Source organism: Cimex lectularius, unplaced genomic scaffold, assembly GCF_000648675.2.
Source record: "Cimex lectularius strain Harlan isolate CLEC.00 unplaced genomic scaffold, Clec_2.1 scaffold60, whole genome shotgun sequence".
In the NCBI taxonomy this organism is placed as follows: domain Eukaryota; kingdom Metazoa; phylum Arthropoda; class Insecta; order Hemiptera; family Cimicidae; genus Cimex; species Cimex lectularius.
In genome coordinates, this window is record NW_019392643.1 from 1,520,807 (window position 1) to 1,540,084 (window position 19,278).

The 19,278-nt window shown below is 37.2% G+C and overlaps 1 protein-coding gene across 4 annotated transcripts in view; it reads left to right on the forward strand.

Annotated features, from left to right (window-relative positions):
- Nucleotides 1-1,313: 1,313 nt before the first annotated feature.
- The window catches only part of LOC106661208, a 59,263-nt gene continuing 41,298 nt past the window's right edge, over nucleotides 1,314-19,278 (forward strand). For 2 of the 4 annotated variants that reach the window (XM_014384464.2, XM_024230218.1), the window contains exons 1-2: nucleotides 1,314-1,404; nucleotides 2,255-2,322. Coding sequence is in view for 1 of the 4 variants with exons in the window: in XM_024230218.1 (XP_024085986.1) it covers nucleotides 2,316-2,322 (7 nt within the window). In the remaining 3 variants the exon portion in view is untranslated. Of the gene's footprint in view, nucleotides 1,405-2,254; nucleotides 2,323-17,792; nucleotides 18,136-19,278 lie in introns of those variants that run through there. The other 2 variants (XM_014384465.2, XM_014384466.2) reach the window with 2 other exon arrangements.

Here is a 19,278-nt window from a genome sequence, read left to right on the forward strand (position 1 = left end):
ACCCGGGAGTTCATATGAACCCCCTACTGATGCACCCGTTTCCAGAGGGGTGCGGGTTCAGTAACCAAGGAACCCTCTGCCAAAGCAGAGGGGGAGAGAAAGGAAAAGGGTAAGGAAGGATAGGGAAGGTAAAAGAGTAACCTTCCCTATGGGATGATCCATCCCTAACCATCCCTAATCACGACAGGACAGGATTGTTAGACGTTATTTGTAGTTGTTTTCTCCGTCTGGTGTACTCATACGTTCCTACGAAAATCGTGTGATCTAAAGGTCCGCCAAGGTAAGTCGAACATGCAAGGCGATGGCGCATTGCCGCCTCCACGGGATGCGTCCTGGGTGTGTCTCCCCTAATTCTTGTTTTAGGGAGGGAGTCGATGGGGATGGATGGTCCTGAGATGACGTAGGAGTTTAATCTATCAATCCATCCTACAGAATTCCTACAACCTAGGCAATTGAAAATAGGGGAGATACAACCTGATCTTGGGTACAAGGGAATGTTGGGTTACGAAAACATAGATAGATACACTGATGAAGACCATATTCAGACCCAGAACTTATTCTTGGTATAACAAAAACAAACACAGAATGCTCCATGATAGAATGGAGCTAAAAAAGAGAAAATGAGGAGTGGATGAACTGTAAGGGTACTAGCCACATTAAGCTTCTGTTAAAACAACCTACACCAAGGGTAACTTCTACAGTGAGATGGCTAAACTCAGAGGAGTGAAAGGACGGTCACTGGCATCTGAGAAAACAACAACAACCTGGATACAATGATGACCTCATTGTAGATTATGCAACGGGGAGGAAGAAAGGAACCGCTCAATGGAGACATAAGAAAACCCAGGGAATGGTAGCAACGTCAATGACCTAGAATTGATCTTAGAAGGAACTAGGAAAGTACAAGCCAGAAAGCTGCAGTGCGCGTGGAAAAAAACTTCCACTTTCTAATATCCATCATCATCTTTTTTATATTTAAAATGGATGCCTGCTCGGGAAACAAGCCCGTAGCCATAGTGTGATTTTAGTAGAGACAATAAATATCTAAAATGAAGTACTGCATGTTTATTTTACAGTTCCAAATAATTGTTTGGAAATTGGGTTCAAAAAGCGTGACCTCATGTCATCGCTAAGCCTTTTTTCGTTTTTAGCCCGATACTTTTACAATCCCCGTTGTACGTGGGGCCAACTTTTTCCCCAAATCAGGATTAGCCGTACTTTGCCCCACCCTCATCAGTTGGGCCCTCTCGTTCTCCGTCGTCCGTCCCGTTTGAGAATGTTCGTCGGGGGCGGTTGGTAGACTGAAATAAAATTGTGTCTGAGCACATCAATGGGGATTGGCAAAATGCGCATGCCTCTTAGCCTACTTCACAAGTCGAAGCCAACCAGCCAACACCTCACCAGGTACCCCTCTCATTATTTATATAACAAATAACAAACAACGGACGATTTCGATCGAAAAATTGTTTTTTATTCGATTGTCGGAAAGTGTTCTCTATTTCGGAACAAGTCCGTTCACGGTTTAAAATACCCCACGGGCTTACTAGCGGATAAAGGGGAGGACTACGTGCCCAAATACCTTACAAAAAACCCGATCATTGTTAAATTGCCGAGTGACAACTGTTTTGTTCGAACCACATCCTTGTTCGGAAAAGACGGCCGACTCGAAAACAACACCCTTCATCTCATGATAATCTGAAAAACATTCTAAAATTCCGTCTTTAGTTTGCGAAAAATTATTCTATGTTCACTAATTGTTAAACATCCTATTTATTTACAACATAAGATCATTTTAACCGCACCATTTTAAAAACAGTGCAAGATAATCCGATTATTTCTTTTGTCTCTAAACCTCGAATTACAATCCATAAACGTTCATTTTCACGTTTTTGCCGTTTTTTTTCTCTCTCGACGTGTACACCTTCATAAACGGTAGCAACAAGTTGTACTCTCGTGACGGCCGTTTGACGAAAAACAACAAAACAAGTGACTTCTGAATAATACATGGCCCGGGCCCCGTAAATCTTATCATCCACACGGTTTGGCCCCTGTTCATTCGTCCATTTATCACGTTGTATGTTCGGATTTTATTTATTGTCTGCCTCTTGGAAACAGCCATCAATAGAAACATAATCTTTAACCAAGAAGACAAAAATGTCAGCGCTAATTTGTACGGCGGCAAAATGATTTGTCCCTTATTTATAGAAGATTGTGTTGTAGACAACAGTGTCATAACAGGAAACATGATTACTAGGTGGGGTTGGCTCTCCGTCTCTCAATATGTCATCCCATCCGACGTCTAGCTGAAACTCTCCATGTACGGCAAGTATATTACTAATCCTCTTTTATATATGCATCTTTAAATTAGTTAGTTTTTTTAATAAACAGTAATAAAATATAAAATACATTATGCAGAGGGAATATTTTAAATCACGATTGCTTGATTACTATGATGTGGAACCTCTTTAAGCCTAAAACCTATCCTCCCGTATGTGAGCCATTAGTTGCCTGTTAATTTTTAGACAGAATCTTTCATTATTTGTGTGTCTGCCATAGACATGTGTGTTTTTTTAATGAAACGTTTTGTGGCACAACAGATCCCCTCCCCCCGAAAAAACGCGAAATTTAAGAATTAGGTCTTATTTTAGTGTAGGTTTTTAACAAATAATACAAAACTTAACTTTATGTATTTTTAGGCAATTTTTGTTCTAGAGATATGGATGACTTTTTTTTACTATGACATAAAAAATTCTGAAAAATTGTTAAATTGAATGACTTGGTGTTATTATTATTATTATTTTTTTATAGGCTGTTTAAAATAAATAATACAAACCTTGGCTATTCTATCTTGACTATGAAACATTTTACGGTGTAAATATTTCGATAAAACGTGAAATTTAAGAATTGGGTTGTATTTTTATTCAATTAATTAAGGGGTTTAGTTGAGATAAAAAAGTCAATGGCACGAGAGGGATTCGAACCCACGATCTTCGGCCTGATACGCCGCTGCTCTACCACTTGAGCTATCGTGACCTCGATCCACTCGGACACCAACCTCCCATCTCAACCACACATTTTGAATTTTACCTCCTTTTCGCCATTATTCAAATGTCGTGTAATCAATTTGATTCTCGGCGACAAATGAAATGGCCACGGAGAGCTTTAGTGAAGGACTTCATTTTAAACTTATTAAATTCACTAGTTTCGTGGTCCGCTTGACCAATTAATATCATACAATTAATTAAGGTTTTTAGTTCTATTTTATTTGTCGCCGAGAATCAAATTGATTACACGACATTTGAAAAATGGCAAAAAGGAGGGAAAATTCAAAAGGTGTGGTTGAGATGGGAACTTGGTGTCCGAGTGGATCGAGGTCACGATAGCTCAAGTGGTAGAGCAGCGGCGTATCAAGCCGAAGATCGTGGTTTCGAATCCCGCTCGTGCCATTGACTTTATCTCTACTAAAAACCTTAATTAATTGTATGATATTAATTGGTCAAGCGGAACACGAAACTAGTGAATTATTACATTTTTGTGTATTTTTTAAAAACAATAAATAATACAAAACCTTGACTTTCTGGATTTCTCGGTAATTTTCTGCCATAGTCATGAGGAATTTTTTTGTCTGAAACGTTTTAAGGCAGAAAATATTTCGATAAAACACGAAATTTATGGATTTCTAAGCATTTTGGCATTTTTTTTCTGCCATGGACATGAGTGATTTTTTTTAATCTGAAACGTTTTAAGGTAGCAAACGTTACGATAAAACGTGAAATTTAAAGATTTCTTGTATTTCAGCATGTTTTTGTACCATAGACATGAGTGATTTTTTTGTCTGAAACGTTTGAAAGCAGAAAATATTTCGATCAAACGTGAAATTTAACAATTGGGTTTTATTTTTATTTTCGTGTATATTTTAAAAACAATAAATAATACCAAACCGTGACTTTCTGGATTTCTCGGGAATTTTCTGCCATAGTCATGAGGAATTTTTTTGTCTGAAACGTTTTAAGGCAGAAAATATTTCGATAAAACACGAAATTTATGGATTTCTAATCATTTTGGCATTTTTTTCTGCCATGGACATGAGTGATTTTTTTTATCTGAAACGTTTTAAGGTAGAAAACATTACGATAAAACGTGAAATTTAAAGGTTTCTTAGTATTTCAGCATGTTTTTCTGCTATAGACACGAGTGATTTTTTTGTCTGAAACGTTTTAAAGAAGAAAATATTTCGATCAAACGTGAAATATACGGATTTCTAAGCATTTCGGCATGTTTTTCTACCATAGACGCGAGTGATGTTTTTGTCTGAAATATTTTAAGGCAAAAAAATTTCGATAAAACGTGAAATTTATGGAATTCTAAGAGTTTCGACATGTTTTTCTACCATAGACATGAGTGTGATTTTTTGTCTGAAACGTTTTAACGCCAAAAAAGCTTCGAAAAAACTCAAACTTTACAGATTTAAATTCATTTTTTTGTACGGTTCTTAAAATAAATATTGAAACTTGATTTTCTGTATGCTTCGGCAACTTTTCTGCAAACGACATAGTTGATTTTTTAAGAGTTTTAAGGCACAAAAGATTCCAAAGGTAAAAGATGTAATTAAATTATTGGTTCTTATTTTTTGTATGTTTTTGTACAAGATAAATTTTACAAAACCTAAAGTTTCTGTATGTTTTGTCAATTTTTCTTCTATAGACATTTCGTTGGTTCTTTCTATACCTAAGTTACTCACCACGATTTTATCCCTTGGCTTTAATGGTTTTCCAATGATGAAAAACGGAAAAGCATCACCTGCGACTTCTCTTGAAATCGTTATTTAAAACGAACTGACTATTTTTTTTTTAAATCGGTTTTTTTCTCACGAAAAGCTAACATAAAACAGAAAGACATTAGTGGATTTAAAATGAAAAAGTAGAGTTAAGTAATTCCTGTCAGACAGGATTATACACTGCACTTTATTTAAAAGCTGGAATGTGTCCGCCTCCAGTTCTCTCCAAAACCCAATTAAACGAGTTAATTTTGCGCAACGGCTCAGCAGTTAAACCCAAACTAATAATACAATTGATTTAAAGAAATGGAAGAGGACACCCAAAAGACGGATCTTTTCACACACCACAGACCAAAAAATTTATTTAAAAAACAAAAATTACTTTGAAAAGAATGATATAAACCCCCTTCGCAAAAGAACCCGAAATTTTCTTCCTATCTCAATGTTCCTCATAGATCTGTCCTTTCCGACATGTCCAACAGAGGAGAGCTTGAGGCTTTCTATTGTCGGGAGGGTGCTTTAAGCCAATGATGCCTGAGATTCCATAAAGTATGCCATAAAGTAATGAAAAATTTTAGAACCAAACTAGTGTTTGATCTAAAAAAAAAAAAAAAATAATAAAATAAAGTAATACATAAAAAAAGAACTGAGAAAAGTTTATAAGTTATAAGTTAAGTTATTACGTGGCTAGTAGTTTTTATAAATTATTAAACTTTTCGGCCGATCAGATATGATAAAATGGAATCTTCTTGACAAAATGGTCGGGTTCGATGGTTCGATTGATTGGTAATAGTCTTTACCCTGAGTGCATGTGTGAAATCTAATTACGGTGAAGTTGTTACTACGGGTAATCGCTATGGGAACGAAGCCTCTTTGGATTTAGACTTGTACTAATTCAACTGAAAGTTTAGATTTTTAGATAAACAAAACAGCGCCCGCATCATCTACGATTTTGAGATTATAGTTATAACGTTGGTTCTGAGGCACAATAGCCTGAAAAGCATGAACCAGTTAAAGCCGTGGAACTTTCTTTACATTCACCTTAAGTACGACGAAGGTAATCATTGAAAAATTTCTAGACCGTTTATCATTTTCTTGATAAAAGAAAATTCTGCCCTTAATTTGTCCCATTGTTTTTATCAGTAAATATTTGTTTATGCTATGTTTTAAATTGGGAATATCAATTAGATGTAAACGCAAACTTAATCCTTAATCCCAAACAAGGATAAAGGATTTTTCAATGTTTACTTTTTACGGAATTTAAAATGTTCAGTCTCATTTGAATTTTGAAGCAATAAACTGTTTAGTTTTCATCTTTGTATTATTAATTTCAATTTTTAGAGTTAAAAATGCCATTTAGTGCTGAGGATGTTGTGCGTGGTGTAGCTCTTATTGATGATGGACGTTCCATCAGGTATGCGGCTATTGCCATCTGAGTTCCATACGAAACTCTGCCAGATGCCGAGAAACTGAGTCCTACCAGAAATGGCCCGGTTCTGGACGCCCTAGGGTAACAGAATCTCAGGATGACACATTTTTTGACTTTTGAGAATTTTGCGAAACCGGCACCTTACTGTTGTTCAAGCGATTCATCAGCTGCAGGAAATTCGAGGTGTCCAAATTTCTAAACGCACTGCTCGAAGAAGATTAAACCAGTATGGACTGATGGCTTTTCGCCCCAAAAGAGGACCAGGATACAGAGATGCACGGCTCGCATTTGCTTCAGAACCCAGCCATTGCTCTTTTGACGATTGGTCTGCTGTACAAAATACTGAAGGGTGCAGATTTGTTCTTCGATCTCCGTGAAAGAGTGTGGAGAAGGCGAAATGAAAGGCACGAAGCCTGTAATTTTTCACAAAGCCAACCTTTTCAACGTAGCTCAGTGATGGTGTGGGCGGGAATTTCAATGGAGGGTCGCACAGATTGATTGTTGTTCGTGGAGGGTCCTTGACGGCCAGTTGCTTTGTGGATGAAATTTTGGAACATCATGCGTTGCCCATCGTCGATGAAATCAGCGACAATCCTAATCTAATGCCCGATAATGCTCGTCCACATGTCGCTCGCATAGTACAAACGTACCTTCAACAGCATAACATCAGGGTCTTAGCCTGGCCAGTCCTTTTTCCAGACTTGAACCCCATCGAATATTTATGGGATAACCTCACAAGGCGAATAAGAGCACGTCCTTCATTTCCTGATAGACTCAACGATCTGAAAGAACTCTTCGTGAAGAGACATTTCCAGTTTGGTAGAAAGTATGCCGCGGCCTCTTCGATAGGTTATTTAAGGCAAGATGAGGAGATACCCGATATTGAAAAGTTACATAAAAGTATAAAACAAATTTTATATGTCCATATTTTTTCCAGAACAATTTACATTTTTTTAAATTGTTTAGACAATGACTGTATTATTAAAAGTTAAAAAACGTGAAACTTTTATTAACATATAAAAATAAATTAAAATCAAATTATATTACAAGTGGGTGGAATTTTTTGCCTGTTTGTGTATTATAATAGTTTATACCAATCAATTAATTAAGGTTTTTAAGTTGAGATAAAGAAGTCACGGGGATTCGAACGTAGAGTAGCGGCGTATCAAGCCGAAGGTCGTGGGTTCGAATCCCGCTCGTGACAGTGACTTCTTTATCTCAACTTAGGGAGTTTATACCAATATTTATACTAACAAACCTCGAACATTCAAGATAAAATTGAGCTTTTATGAAAGAATGGTCGTGACCTCTTGACAACTCAACAGGAGACTTGGACAACTACGAAGATTTTTAGGGCCGAAATCTGTTTTGGACGTCAAAACTTAACTTACTCTATGCGCTGGCCCGTCAAAATTAACCTTACAAATGACCACTTCTACGCTTCAAATGAACCCTTTTTAATATAAATTTAACCTTTTTTACTTCAATTAAATCATTTTTTAAAGTAATAAAAGTTTTTGACAATGGTAGGAAATATAAACGTGCAAAGTAAAATTCGTGATTATTTGCGATAAAATAATTGGCCTCTTAATGCTTTTTCACATGAAAGTAACCATTTTTAACTTCTAATTAACCGTTTTTGATTGCATATAAACTCTTTTCAATCTCAGATTAACCCTTTCTTAAAAAAAAAATCAACAATATTTGCGATTTTACTTTTAATTTAAATTGGTTTCATAGAAGATCATATGAAAATTAATTAAAATTGACATTAAAATGTAACAACAAATGATCCGTCTTTTAACATGACAATTTTTTATACTGGGTTCTTTTATAAAATAACACCATAAAATTAATTGCAATTAAAATAAATATTTATATAAAATTAAATATAACAATAAACTATTCTTCTACCATTAATTCAAGACTTAATTTTCGACTTAAGAGAAAATATGAGATAATATAGAGGACTTTGCGGTGAGAGGATAACGCCTGGAGAGTAAAACTTAGTGAAGAATTCTTTTTCTCAATAAATTAATAATTAAAATTAAAACGAGATAATTTGAAGTTAAAAAGGGTTCATTTGAAATAAAAAAGTTTAATTTGAAGTTAAAAAAGATTAATTTGAATTTAAAATGGGTAAATTCATTCACAGAGGTCGTAATGTCTATAGTGATAGACAGATAGTAAATGGAAAGAGGATGAGACCTGAGATGCTCCCATGTGGGACGCCGGCTTGTATCGCTCTGATATCTGCTAGCTGCTGATCTACAAAGGTGGGCCAGCCTTTTTATAAATGTAGATGTATGCTGGGACAGTTTTTGCACCAGTCTTTGATAATCGCAAGGTATTCTTGTATGTTGGAGGGTTCTTGGATAGGATTCAGATGAGGAGACGAAATCGCCGTCATCCACATTGACGGTTCGTGGTTCCTCATGTGTAGGAAAGTAAGCAGTATGAATGGTAAAGAGTATGGGTCCTAGAATGCACCCTTGTGGGACACCGGCTTGTATTGATCCGACATCTGATAGTTGTTGTCATGGTGTTCTTCGAATTTGGAGGTTGATTGAATATATTCGGGTAGTAAGAATTTCGGTGTCATCCATGGTGGTAATGATTGTGGAGTGTAAATTATATACAGTAAATTATATATAGAGTGGAACTTAGAATGCTCCCTCAGGGTGCATCACCTCACTTTGAAGCAACGGTAGGCCAAATTCGAGTATGTGGTAGTTAGGATAGGTAGGATCCCTGGTTGCCAGGTTGGAGTCTTTCGAGCATTTTGGACAAGAAGACTGATGAAGGATATGTGGTTGTGTTCTTTAAGAAGAAATAAGATGGAATACATTCAGAAGAAAGGAAAGTGATTTAGCAAAAACTGCTATTTCCTTCTGAGGAAGGTATCGAAGTATAGTGAAGGTAATCAGGTCGTATGTCTAGGGGATTTTCTCCTTTGGTTTTTATGTTGTACTTTAACTTTCGTTGGATGAAAAAAAACTTTGATAAGGGGATGAATGGTTGATTCTAATCGGGTTGCATTTATCTTTGTCGCTTCTGACCCAGGTTTAGTATGCAACTGCTTTACTTTTCTGCATGCGTTATTCTGCATTTTTAGTATTGATTTTTTAAATTTATTGGCCATATGAGTTTTTTAATAAAACCAATTCAAATTATTGGATTTGGCCTTGGACCAAAGGCAGAATTTCTTTTGGTTTTCATCTTTGTGAAAACATAAGGTACCCCGACTGTTCTTACAATTGATATCTTATTCTTTGGAAAAGATCATTTCATTTTCCCTTGCAGAATTGATATACCTTGTTAATCATTTCCGGATACCGTCAATAATTCACCTTTTATCAATGAGATGAAGACACTTTTAAGAGCCATTCAACTTCCACAAGGTTCTTAACATTAATTAGTTTCCTTTTAAGACGAGGCCGTTTTCATGATTTAATTCAGTAAGTATTGACTGATTTTATATCTTGTACGATGGAAAGGAGGAATGAATTTTCATTAAGTTAATAAATAAATTAAGAAACGTGTCGATCAGATTAAGAGGATAGACGCTTTCTTAAATACCATAAGAATTACCTTTTGTAGTTCTTTAATGAAATATATTGAGCACAGTTCGATGTAAAATAGCTGGCCGAATCGTGCCTTGAAAAAAAATCCATTTAAAAAGATTCACTGAAGATGGCTAAATGCCGAAACGCCGATGAAAACAGAGAGAATAGGCGACATTAATAATTTAAAAAACTAATCTTGCAGGATGCATTACCTTTGGTTCAAAATTATTTATGGTTCAGACGAATAAAATCAAAGAATATGTATAATGGTTGGATGTCCGAAAGGAAAACAGGCTTTTATGAATACCTTTTATACATCTAATGCATACAAGGAATACATTCGTAGTTTTAATAGCGGTATATTATTTTCATAAAACGAAAGTATAAGCTAATGACGTGAAGACACGTGTTTTGCTTATAGATCAACACAAAAAAGTGAAGCGCACAACATGTTTGATTTTTTAAAAATTTATTTGCTCAAATAACCCTTTAAATAACTTCAAATAACCATTTTTGAGAACGAAAAGAATTGGCTCTACCGAAGGAGGCCTGGCGATCTTTCTGATGGGACTTTTGTGACTTCATTTCTACTCGTATTTAACCCTTCCACAACGTTGTGAAAAGGCTCTAAAACTGGAGGATATCCACACATCAAAGGCTCTAAAAACACCTAACCCAGTTCGGTGGGTCTGTGTGATACTCGATATTTCATTGCAAACCCACCATAACATACTCAATCAATCACGCTGATACATACATTTATTCAAGAACCCGAAACACTCACAGAAAAACCCTAACCTAGTGTGGTGGGTCTGTGGGATACTCGATATTTCACTACATACCCACCATAACATACTCAATCATTCACGCTGATACATACATTCATTCAACAACCCAAAACACTCACAAAAAAACCCTAACCTAGTGTGGTGGGTCTGTGGGATATTCGATATATCACTACAAACCCCCATTCACATACTCAATCATTCACGCTGATAGATACATTCATTCAAGGACACGAAACACTCACATAAAAACCCAAACCTATTGTGCTGGGTCTGTGGGATATTCGATGTTCCTCCACAACCACTCACACATACTCAACACTAACGCTAATTAATAAATATGTTTCAGATAGGAAAATCACGTGTGGGAAAGCATCAAATGCGACTATATGCATTACTTTGCTTCGGGTATTCCATTAAGTTTTTGCTGCAGTCACTGCTGGGTTTTAGTTGAGATTCAAAGAAAGACGCCACATTGTTCTGTGCGCGCCAATGGTTGGCAATCTATACGTATATGTTTAACTGTTACTTGTACGCCGTATATCTCCGTGGTTTTTTTTAATTAGACTTTATGCGTCAGTCTGGTGTGGCCTATGTGCAGTCCAGTCAATAATATTCTTTGTATTAATCCACCCTCTCCATGGCCCACGGTTTGACCGTGATTCACTTCTGTTAATTTATGGGTCATTGTGGCCCACTGTTTCAGCCAATCTTACTTGTATACATTTTTGGCCGTCTACCCGTCCGCCGGGCTCACGGGTGTCTCCGGGTCATCTGGCATTGTTATATTATTTTATTTATCGTAGTACAAAATGGAAATTTTTTTTTTCAATATGATGAGATTTGGAGAAAAGTGCGCTGAATGTTGACAAAAGCAAATTTTGAGGAGAAACGACATTCTGATCAATTTTTCCGCTCCCGGCCAATTTATCCCGGAAAAACGTAACACACAAATTCCTCTTAAGTAGGAAGTCGATAAATGTATTCAGTAGTTTTTTTGAGATAAAATATGCAAAATATACGAAAGACTAAGGCATGGCGAGTTGCAGGTTCGTCAAAGCCGCACCAGGACAGATTGAAATAAAAATTGAAACACATTGAACATTTATTATTATTATGTATATAATGAAAAATGCGTTTTATACATAGACATAGACGGTCGCTGAACTTTAAGAAGTTTGTAAAGTTCATGTACAACATGATCTGATTTAATATATTTTATGATTCATATTTGATTGAAACGAACCCAAATTTTGACTCACAAGTGTAAAATATTCTTGCGATTTTTTTCTTGCCAGTTTTAAAAATGCTATTTTTAATTATAGATTTTTGATTGTAGGCCTGGTTTATTTTAATGTTGTATTGGTTAAAATATACTAATAAACAATTGTTTTTTAGGCTTATAGCTGAGAACAACAATCCGCGGATGGGGTGGGCTTAAATTAATTTCCCGGCTCATCTTTTCTTCCGTATCGATCCGTAACGCGTCTGTGACAATGGTGAATTCTCGCCAACTTCGGACGACATTTCCCCTTTAGCCCGATTATAATCTCGAAGTGTCGGAAAGGCAATTTTCCAGTATGGAACACATTTTGGCAATTTGGATTGTGTTCTTCCAACAGAGTCATGTTCTCAGGTTCAAACACTTGCAAATATAAGTTATCTGGGAAAAATTAGTACGTATTTTAGTCGTGGTTTGGTCGTTTCTGTCATTTTAGTCAGACTCCCTTTGCTTTTTTAAACATATTTGATAGCACAAAACGGCAAGGATAGGCGGACCAAAAACGATCGGAAACGACCAAACTAATTTAAAAATCACGACTCATACCCCAGAAAACTCACAATTTATTTATCTACATACTGTATGGCTACTATAAAATAAAAAATAAACTTTATTCTGGGGTTCTAAGCCTCCTTGAATATGTTAATTATTGGCAGAGATTCGTACCTGATAGTACAAAGATTTTCAATTTACAAACATATGGAAAATGCAAAAAGGGACAAATAAGGACCTCATGCCAATCTAATAAACAAGACTTACCGGTAGGTGGACAGCGTGAGCCAACTACGCCATCCTTATCGGATTCTACCTAGCTCACAGTTATTTATGAATAATCTAACCTGGAGTGCCACAAGGCAATGTATTAGGTCCTGTTCTATGCTCTTAATTAACGATATACGAGAAAACCATCATGATGGCAGTAGTGGCCGTTGAGTAAATCACGCTAAATCAATTCGGAAACTGAACACCTCACTTTGAAATTACTCATACAGACGAGCCTAGACATTAAGCCACTTTAGCCGACCCAAAAAAAGGATTAAAGGCTATTACGAGTTCCAACTGCAGATAAAGTGAGGAAGGTTGAAGGCACGGTTGAGGAAAGAACGAATGATAACGGGTCTGTCTTTACGGGAGAGTGTACAGAAATCTGAAGGTGAAGAGTCCAAAATTAGAGAAAGGAGTGAAGTATTACCTGCGGTAGGACATGGTAAAAACACGTCCTTAGCATCGTAAGGTCGATAGCCGGCCTTCAGAGGATATGAATCGTAGAAGACATCAACCGACTCACAGTAGCCCATATTCGGCTTGGACACTGAAACTGATGGGTCGGTAGTTAAAGAGAAGAAAGGAATTCCCAGGTTGGAGGCATTGATGAGCCAACTTATCCAAACCTATCGAATTTAATTAAATTAAACGGTTATTTAATAATTATCCAAGCTGGAGTGCTTCAAGGTAGTGTATTAGGGCCTATTTTATTCCTGATCTTCACTATCTTCGTAATTTCCTTAACCCGTGGAGGATTTAGTGCCCAGGAGTTTTGGTGGCCCTGAAAAGGGCCGGTGTTGTTTCGTATCGTCGAGACGATGGATCGAGGCCGGAACCGTGTGCGTGTGCCGTTGGTGGTAGTCTGTGACCGAGTGAACCGTTGACTGAAGGTCGCCTTCTCTATGTAGGTAGTGCGCGGGAGGCCGACCTGATGTATTTCGGCTTAGGTAGCCCTTTGCGCGCGGCATTCGGTCTGATGCTCAATGCAGACGCGGCCACTTGGAATGGACAAGCGGGGAGCGAGGTTGCCTTGGCCCTTCGGGGCTGAGCTGCCTCTACACCAATGCTGCAGTAACTCCATCCTGTCGTAAGCGGAGGTGCGTCAGCTCTCATCTTGAGAATCAAAACGTCCGTGCGGACATTAAAGATCCTCAGAGTCCTTTTTATGATGACCGAGTATGCGGGAACCTCACGTCGTTGTTGATTAGTGATGGGTGAGATCTCGTCGGGTTGACGAGTCTTGCTGTACAAGTGAAACCTCGTCGGGTTGACAAGTCTGAAGTCTGCAGGCAGTGCCCCTGCTTATATTCGGAAGGGCTCTACAGCAGACTCTCTGATTGGGGCACTCTCAACACGACACGCAAGAATGGCACAATTACGCAGAAAGCAAACACATGGAGCCCTGAAGATGATCTCAATAAAGATCGGAACACTAGCCCGATAAAGAAAATGTTTTTCTACAACCTACATCACACCAGACCGCATCTCACGATTTCTGAATAATCATCGACTAACGGTCACTAATCACCACACATTCCATAAGTGGCAGTGGCATCTAGCGGTAACGTGGTAACTACAAGTGGCCATCACAGAGGACAAATCGGTAAACAGTACTGAACGTAGTAGTCTTTTCTTACGGAAGTCCACAGAATACTGGAGGCGAGGAGACAGAAATTGTCGTCTGATAGGGGAAGTAGCCAAGTATTACCTGCGGTAGGAAGGGTAGAACAATTTCAAATCCGTTTGTCGCCATTTATCTCCTTAGGGAGACGTTCTTGTCTTCAAGAGCCTCGTTTATAGCACATCCTTTACGAAAGTGCGGGGAAAGTTAGGGTACTAAAGGGGTGAAGGTGAGCCGTCGGGTGGGACAGCACAATCGGGTAATCTGAGAGATAAGCTTTCAGGAGGTAGGATCAAAGACAATCCCAAAGTTCTTGACAGTGTTTCATTGTTAATTTTAAGCGGAGGAATAGGTAATGAATGGAGGAGGGAACTCGATTTAAACACAATAGCCAGGGACTTTTTTACATTCAAGCCCAGTTTTGCGACCCTGGGGTTAATTGAGTGTAAGTCCTCTTGAATTCGTACAATTTGTAAGTTTTTTTCAAACTCGCCGAATTTAATTCTCAAGTATATCATTTCATAATATTATTAACCAAAAGGTAGAATAATTTACAATTTCTGTAATAATTTCGTTTTAAAAGACTTCTTGAAGGATTGTTTTCGATCAGAGTATATATTGAATTTGATAAAACGTTCCTCGGCGCGGTGGAAAATTATTAAAGGACTTCACTCGATGAATAATTCAAAAGATGCCGGCGTCGTCGCCGCGACGATCATATCATTTTTCCTCGGGTCGCCTGAAGAAATAAGCGATCTACAGAATTCAAGATATTTCATATGGTAAACAAATAAAGTGCATAAAATAACTACTTCACCTACATAAGACAGATCGGTGCTAGGAGTCCTGGCCCTTTATCCAATCTTTACTTCCTATCTCTACGTTTACAATCAAATAATAATCAACCCTTCTGTCCCAACCCCAGGTTCTCTTTGGGATTGTCCTTGGTCAGACGTCCTGAATGATTATCTCTCAGATTACCCGACGTTTTTTCCCGCCCACCATCAATTGCGTTATGGTACTTACTTCCCATTGGTACCTTTACTTTAATAACGTTTATTATTTTGCCTTTATCAGATGACAATTTTTGACTCATGTTGAAGATCATCCCCTCAACACTCCTCTCATATTTTATCCTTCTAAACACAGAACTTACGCTTTCTGTGATATCTCCAACCTGTTGAATCCTTTCCTCACCTTATCACTAGGTGGTTTGCTAATAGTCGAAACCTTTAAGCCTTTGCTGGTTGGAATACCTTGTTCATACCTTCTTCTACTATTTTGAAGGTTGGTCTTGCTGGTACAGCGACAGAAGTAGATGCCGTAAGTCATAGAAGAAATGAATAAAAGATGCACTGCTCTGTGTTATTCCAGCTTGGAATATTCGTAAATACCTGTCAGCAAGGAAGGATTCGATAAGTTTGGAGTAGTTTGGCCCATCAGTAACTCTAACCCATGAAATTCCTTTTCTCATTTTATGCACCATGGCTTATCCGTTTTTATTTTTTCATTTATCACATAGATTAAACAGGGAATCAGCCCCAAAAAGAACAGACGAAATATAATAATATTTAACAATAGTACATTAGGTCAAACTGTGTAGAAAAAGTAAACAAACATGACAACAGTAGAAAATATACATTTAAATAGAAATAAGGAAAAGCAAAAATTAAAATTCATGCAGTTCAAGGGTTACTCCATATTGTTCATTAAAAATTCAAAAAACTTTCTTTTAGAGGCCATCTGGCTGTCAACATGTAGATCAATGCATGATACATTCAAAGAACGGGCAACGCTAAAGACATATCGCCGATGAGAGATTGGTTGGTTGCAAGAGGAAATGTAAAACAGTTCATTCACTCGCAAACCCTGGATAGGCACCCTTAAGCTGAGTTGCAATAGAATTTCTGGAGCATAAATTAAGCCATTTAAAATCTTTCCGAATAGCGAAAAAGCAGCAAGACGACGAGTGACCAAGATCCAATATTCAAAGCGTCTAGAGCCGCGGAATTCGTAGTGAAGTTAAGACCAGATTTAAACTTTTGGTATTGGTAGCTTGCCTCTGAATCATTTCTAAATCATTTGAATGGGTTTTGTAAGAAACAGATCAAATTAAATCACTGTATTCAAGAATACTTCTAACCAAAGACAGATACAATATTTTATTGCATAAACACTTGTCCAGACATCATACATTTGATGAAACCCAAGTTTATGTATATCCTATGATCTTGTATGAATAACGATCCTCAAAGGTACACTTCTTATTAAAGACCATTCCCAAATCAGTAACTACGGAGACCTCCCCAAGAGAAACTTCCTAAGGAATATGACACGAATTACTGTTCCGAGAAAACATCGTTTTTAGCATCAAAAGAAATGCAATGACATTTATGTAGATTAATCGAAAGACTGTTGAGAGTGCGTCAGTCTGGAAAATCAGAAATGTCATTTTGTAACAACGAACAATCATTAAACGTAAAGATGCATTTGTAGATTTTTACGTCATCAGCCAATAAAGACCTTTAGAAAATTAAATTGAATTACGAACGTAATTAAAGAAAATGGGTGTTTGTTAGTGATCTGTTGTTTCATAATTCGTTGAAGTCATGAGGGGCGGTCAAGAATGAGAAAGTTTAGAAAAACACCTTTTTCTTTTTTGTGCAGCGTTTCGGCCTTTATTCTGGTCATCTTCAGCGCATGTGGTGCTATTCTTATGGTGTCATATAGGTTTTGTGTGAAAGTGTTGCGCTGAGTGTGACATGTGGCTTGATGTCCATGTTTGATGGTGATATGTTCGTAAAAACCCATGTTGGTTTTGTTGTTCCTCTCGGGTAGAAATGTGTGTTTGGTAGTGACCTGTTGTTCCATAATTTTTTGAAGTCGTGAGGAGCGGTCAAGAATAACAGCACTTTCACATAAAACCAATATGACAACACAAGAATAGCATGACACTTTATGCCCTGAAGATGACCAGAATAATAGTCGAAACGTCGGTTTTTCTAAACCACCTTATTCTCGACCACTCCTTACGACTTCAACAAATTATTAAAGAAAGCATTGAACAAAATTGGTTACGAATGTGACCCCTGAGGGTTAAATACCTCGTCGGAAAAACAAAATTCTAAAATTAACCGGAAAAGAAATAGCATTCAGGAAAGAACGGACGAGTATATTACTAGATAGTCTAACATATCTATATATAGTTTCAGTGTACCAAAATCAGGTATGGCCGATTGGAATCTGGTGTGGATGATCTATGATTCAGATCCTCTTGCTTATCCACCTTGCCCATGGTATTTGCCGATCTTGCCCATTTCTCCTCACAAATCTTTGTTTTTCCTCTGAACCAGTTGAAAAAGATGCCGGTCAAGTCAAGAACCCGTGTGCGTACCAGATCGGCAATTGAAAGGATCCAATTCGTTGTAAATATTTCACTCTCTTTTTAAACGAAGCAGAATTTTTTCCCCCGGTGATTTTAATTTTAATAAAATAAACATCGAGCCGTTTCAATCGGGGTAACAAATCATCGATCTGTCTGGAATGGTATAGCCGAGCCCAACCCGGGTCCCCACTATTTATCCGAAGTCTCCCTCCTCGGCGCAGTCTCTCTTCGCCACCGGCACGGATCTGTCGTTCTCGAAAAGGCTCAGCAGTCGGTCACCAACTGAACATGGCTCGTGTCTCTTTCAAAACGGACAAACTACGTTTTTCGAGCACACAAACACAAAGGGACCTAGTTTTAAAAATGTATTAACATTTAACCAACTTATAAAAGTTTCCTAGTCTTGTTCAATAATGAAAAAGTGTCCTTTCGAGGCCGATGCTACAGCCGGTAAAACAATGATGTAGCATAGAATAAGACTTTCTTAAATAGGTTTAAATAAGACCACTGGCCCGGACAGGATTTGTAAGTCTACTATTACTTTTTTTAAGTTATTTGCCTGCTTTCGTCGTCTTAACTTGTTTATTACTCAAACCATATAAAAGAATTTTTTTAAAAGTAAACTTCCTATCCTTTACCCTAGAACCAACACTATTCCTTTTAGAATTAGTCATGAATGTTTTTTTTCACCCTATAAGGAAAAGTCCTCCTGTAGAGTGTAAGTAGAGAAATGTAATACTCTCACCCGGGTGGCACTTGGAATATAAAGAATCGCACATTGATGTCAATTTGAGACCCTTTAGTTACCCGAGGATAATTTCTTCATCCGAATGTTTTCTGAACTAAAATGGGTCCGATCACGATAATATCAAACCACCAGTATCAATAATCATTCCCTTTTGTTTATAATGTTTTGGTTTAATAAAATAAAACGTATCGTTTTGGAAGAATCCGAAAAAAATACAGTACTATTTTCAAGTCGATAAGTTTTACAGTACGACTAGAATTGAAAAATTGTGACATATATTGATATATAAAATATAATTTTTTATATACTCGGCCATTCAATCAGCCCATGTGAAAATCGGTTTAGAAAAACGGTAGGTACTGTTTGAAATGGCTGAAAGAAGAAATAAAGAAAAATTATGTTTGTATTATTTGTCCTAGTTTGATTTACTTTTTAAAAACAGATTATTAGTCACTTTTGATGATTTGATGACGGATGAATTGATCATAAATGAACATGTCGTTCTTAATTAGGTAGAAATTATCTAATAATACCGATACACATTTACAACAGAACTTAGACTAAACAATCCACCGTCTTTCATTTTTGGTGGTGACTACAACTTTAAGCACCAAAGTACGCTCGTCCTCTCCATATCCAACCCAGTGGTTCCTGACCACTGATGCTCGCTTTTTTTCTGAACCAGTTCAGACTATCCTTCGTAAACGATAACTCCACCTTCAAAATGAGGGCCAAGCCCTTTTTTCTCGATGGACGAGACTGTGGGCCAAGCTTTCTTTAATATTCTGAGGACTAATTGTAATATACATTTAAACATGTGGCAAATAGAAATGTAATGTATACAGGTTTTTCAATTCAAATCAAAAAAGTTTGAAAATCAATTTGACCGTTTTAGAAATTACATTCACTTTTTTATCAAT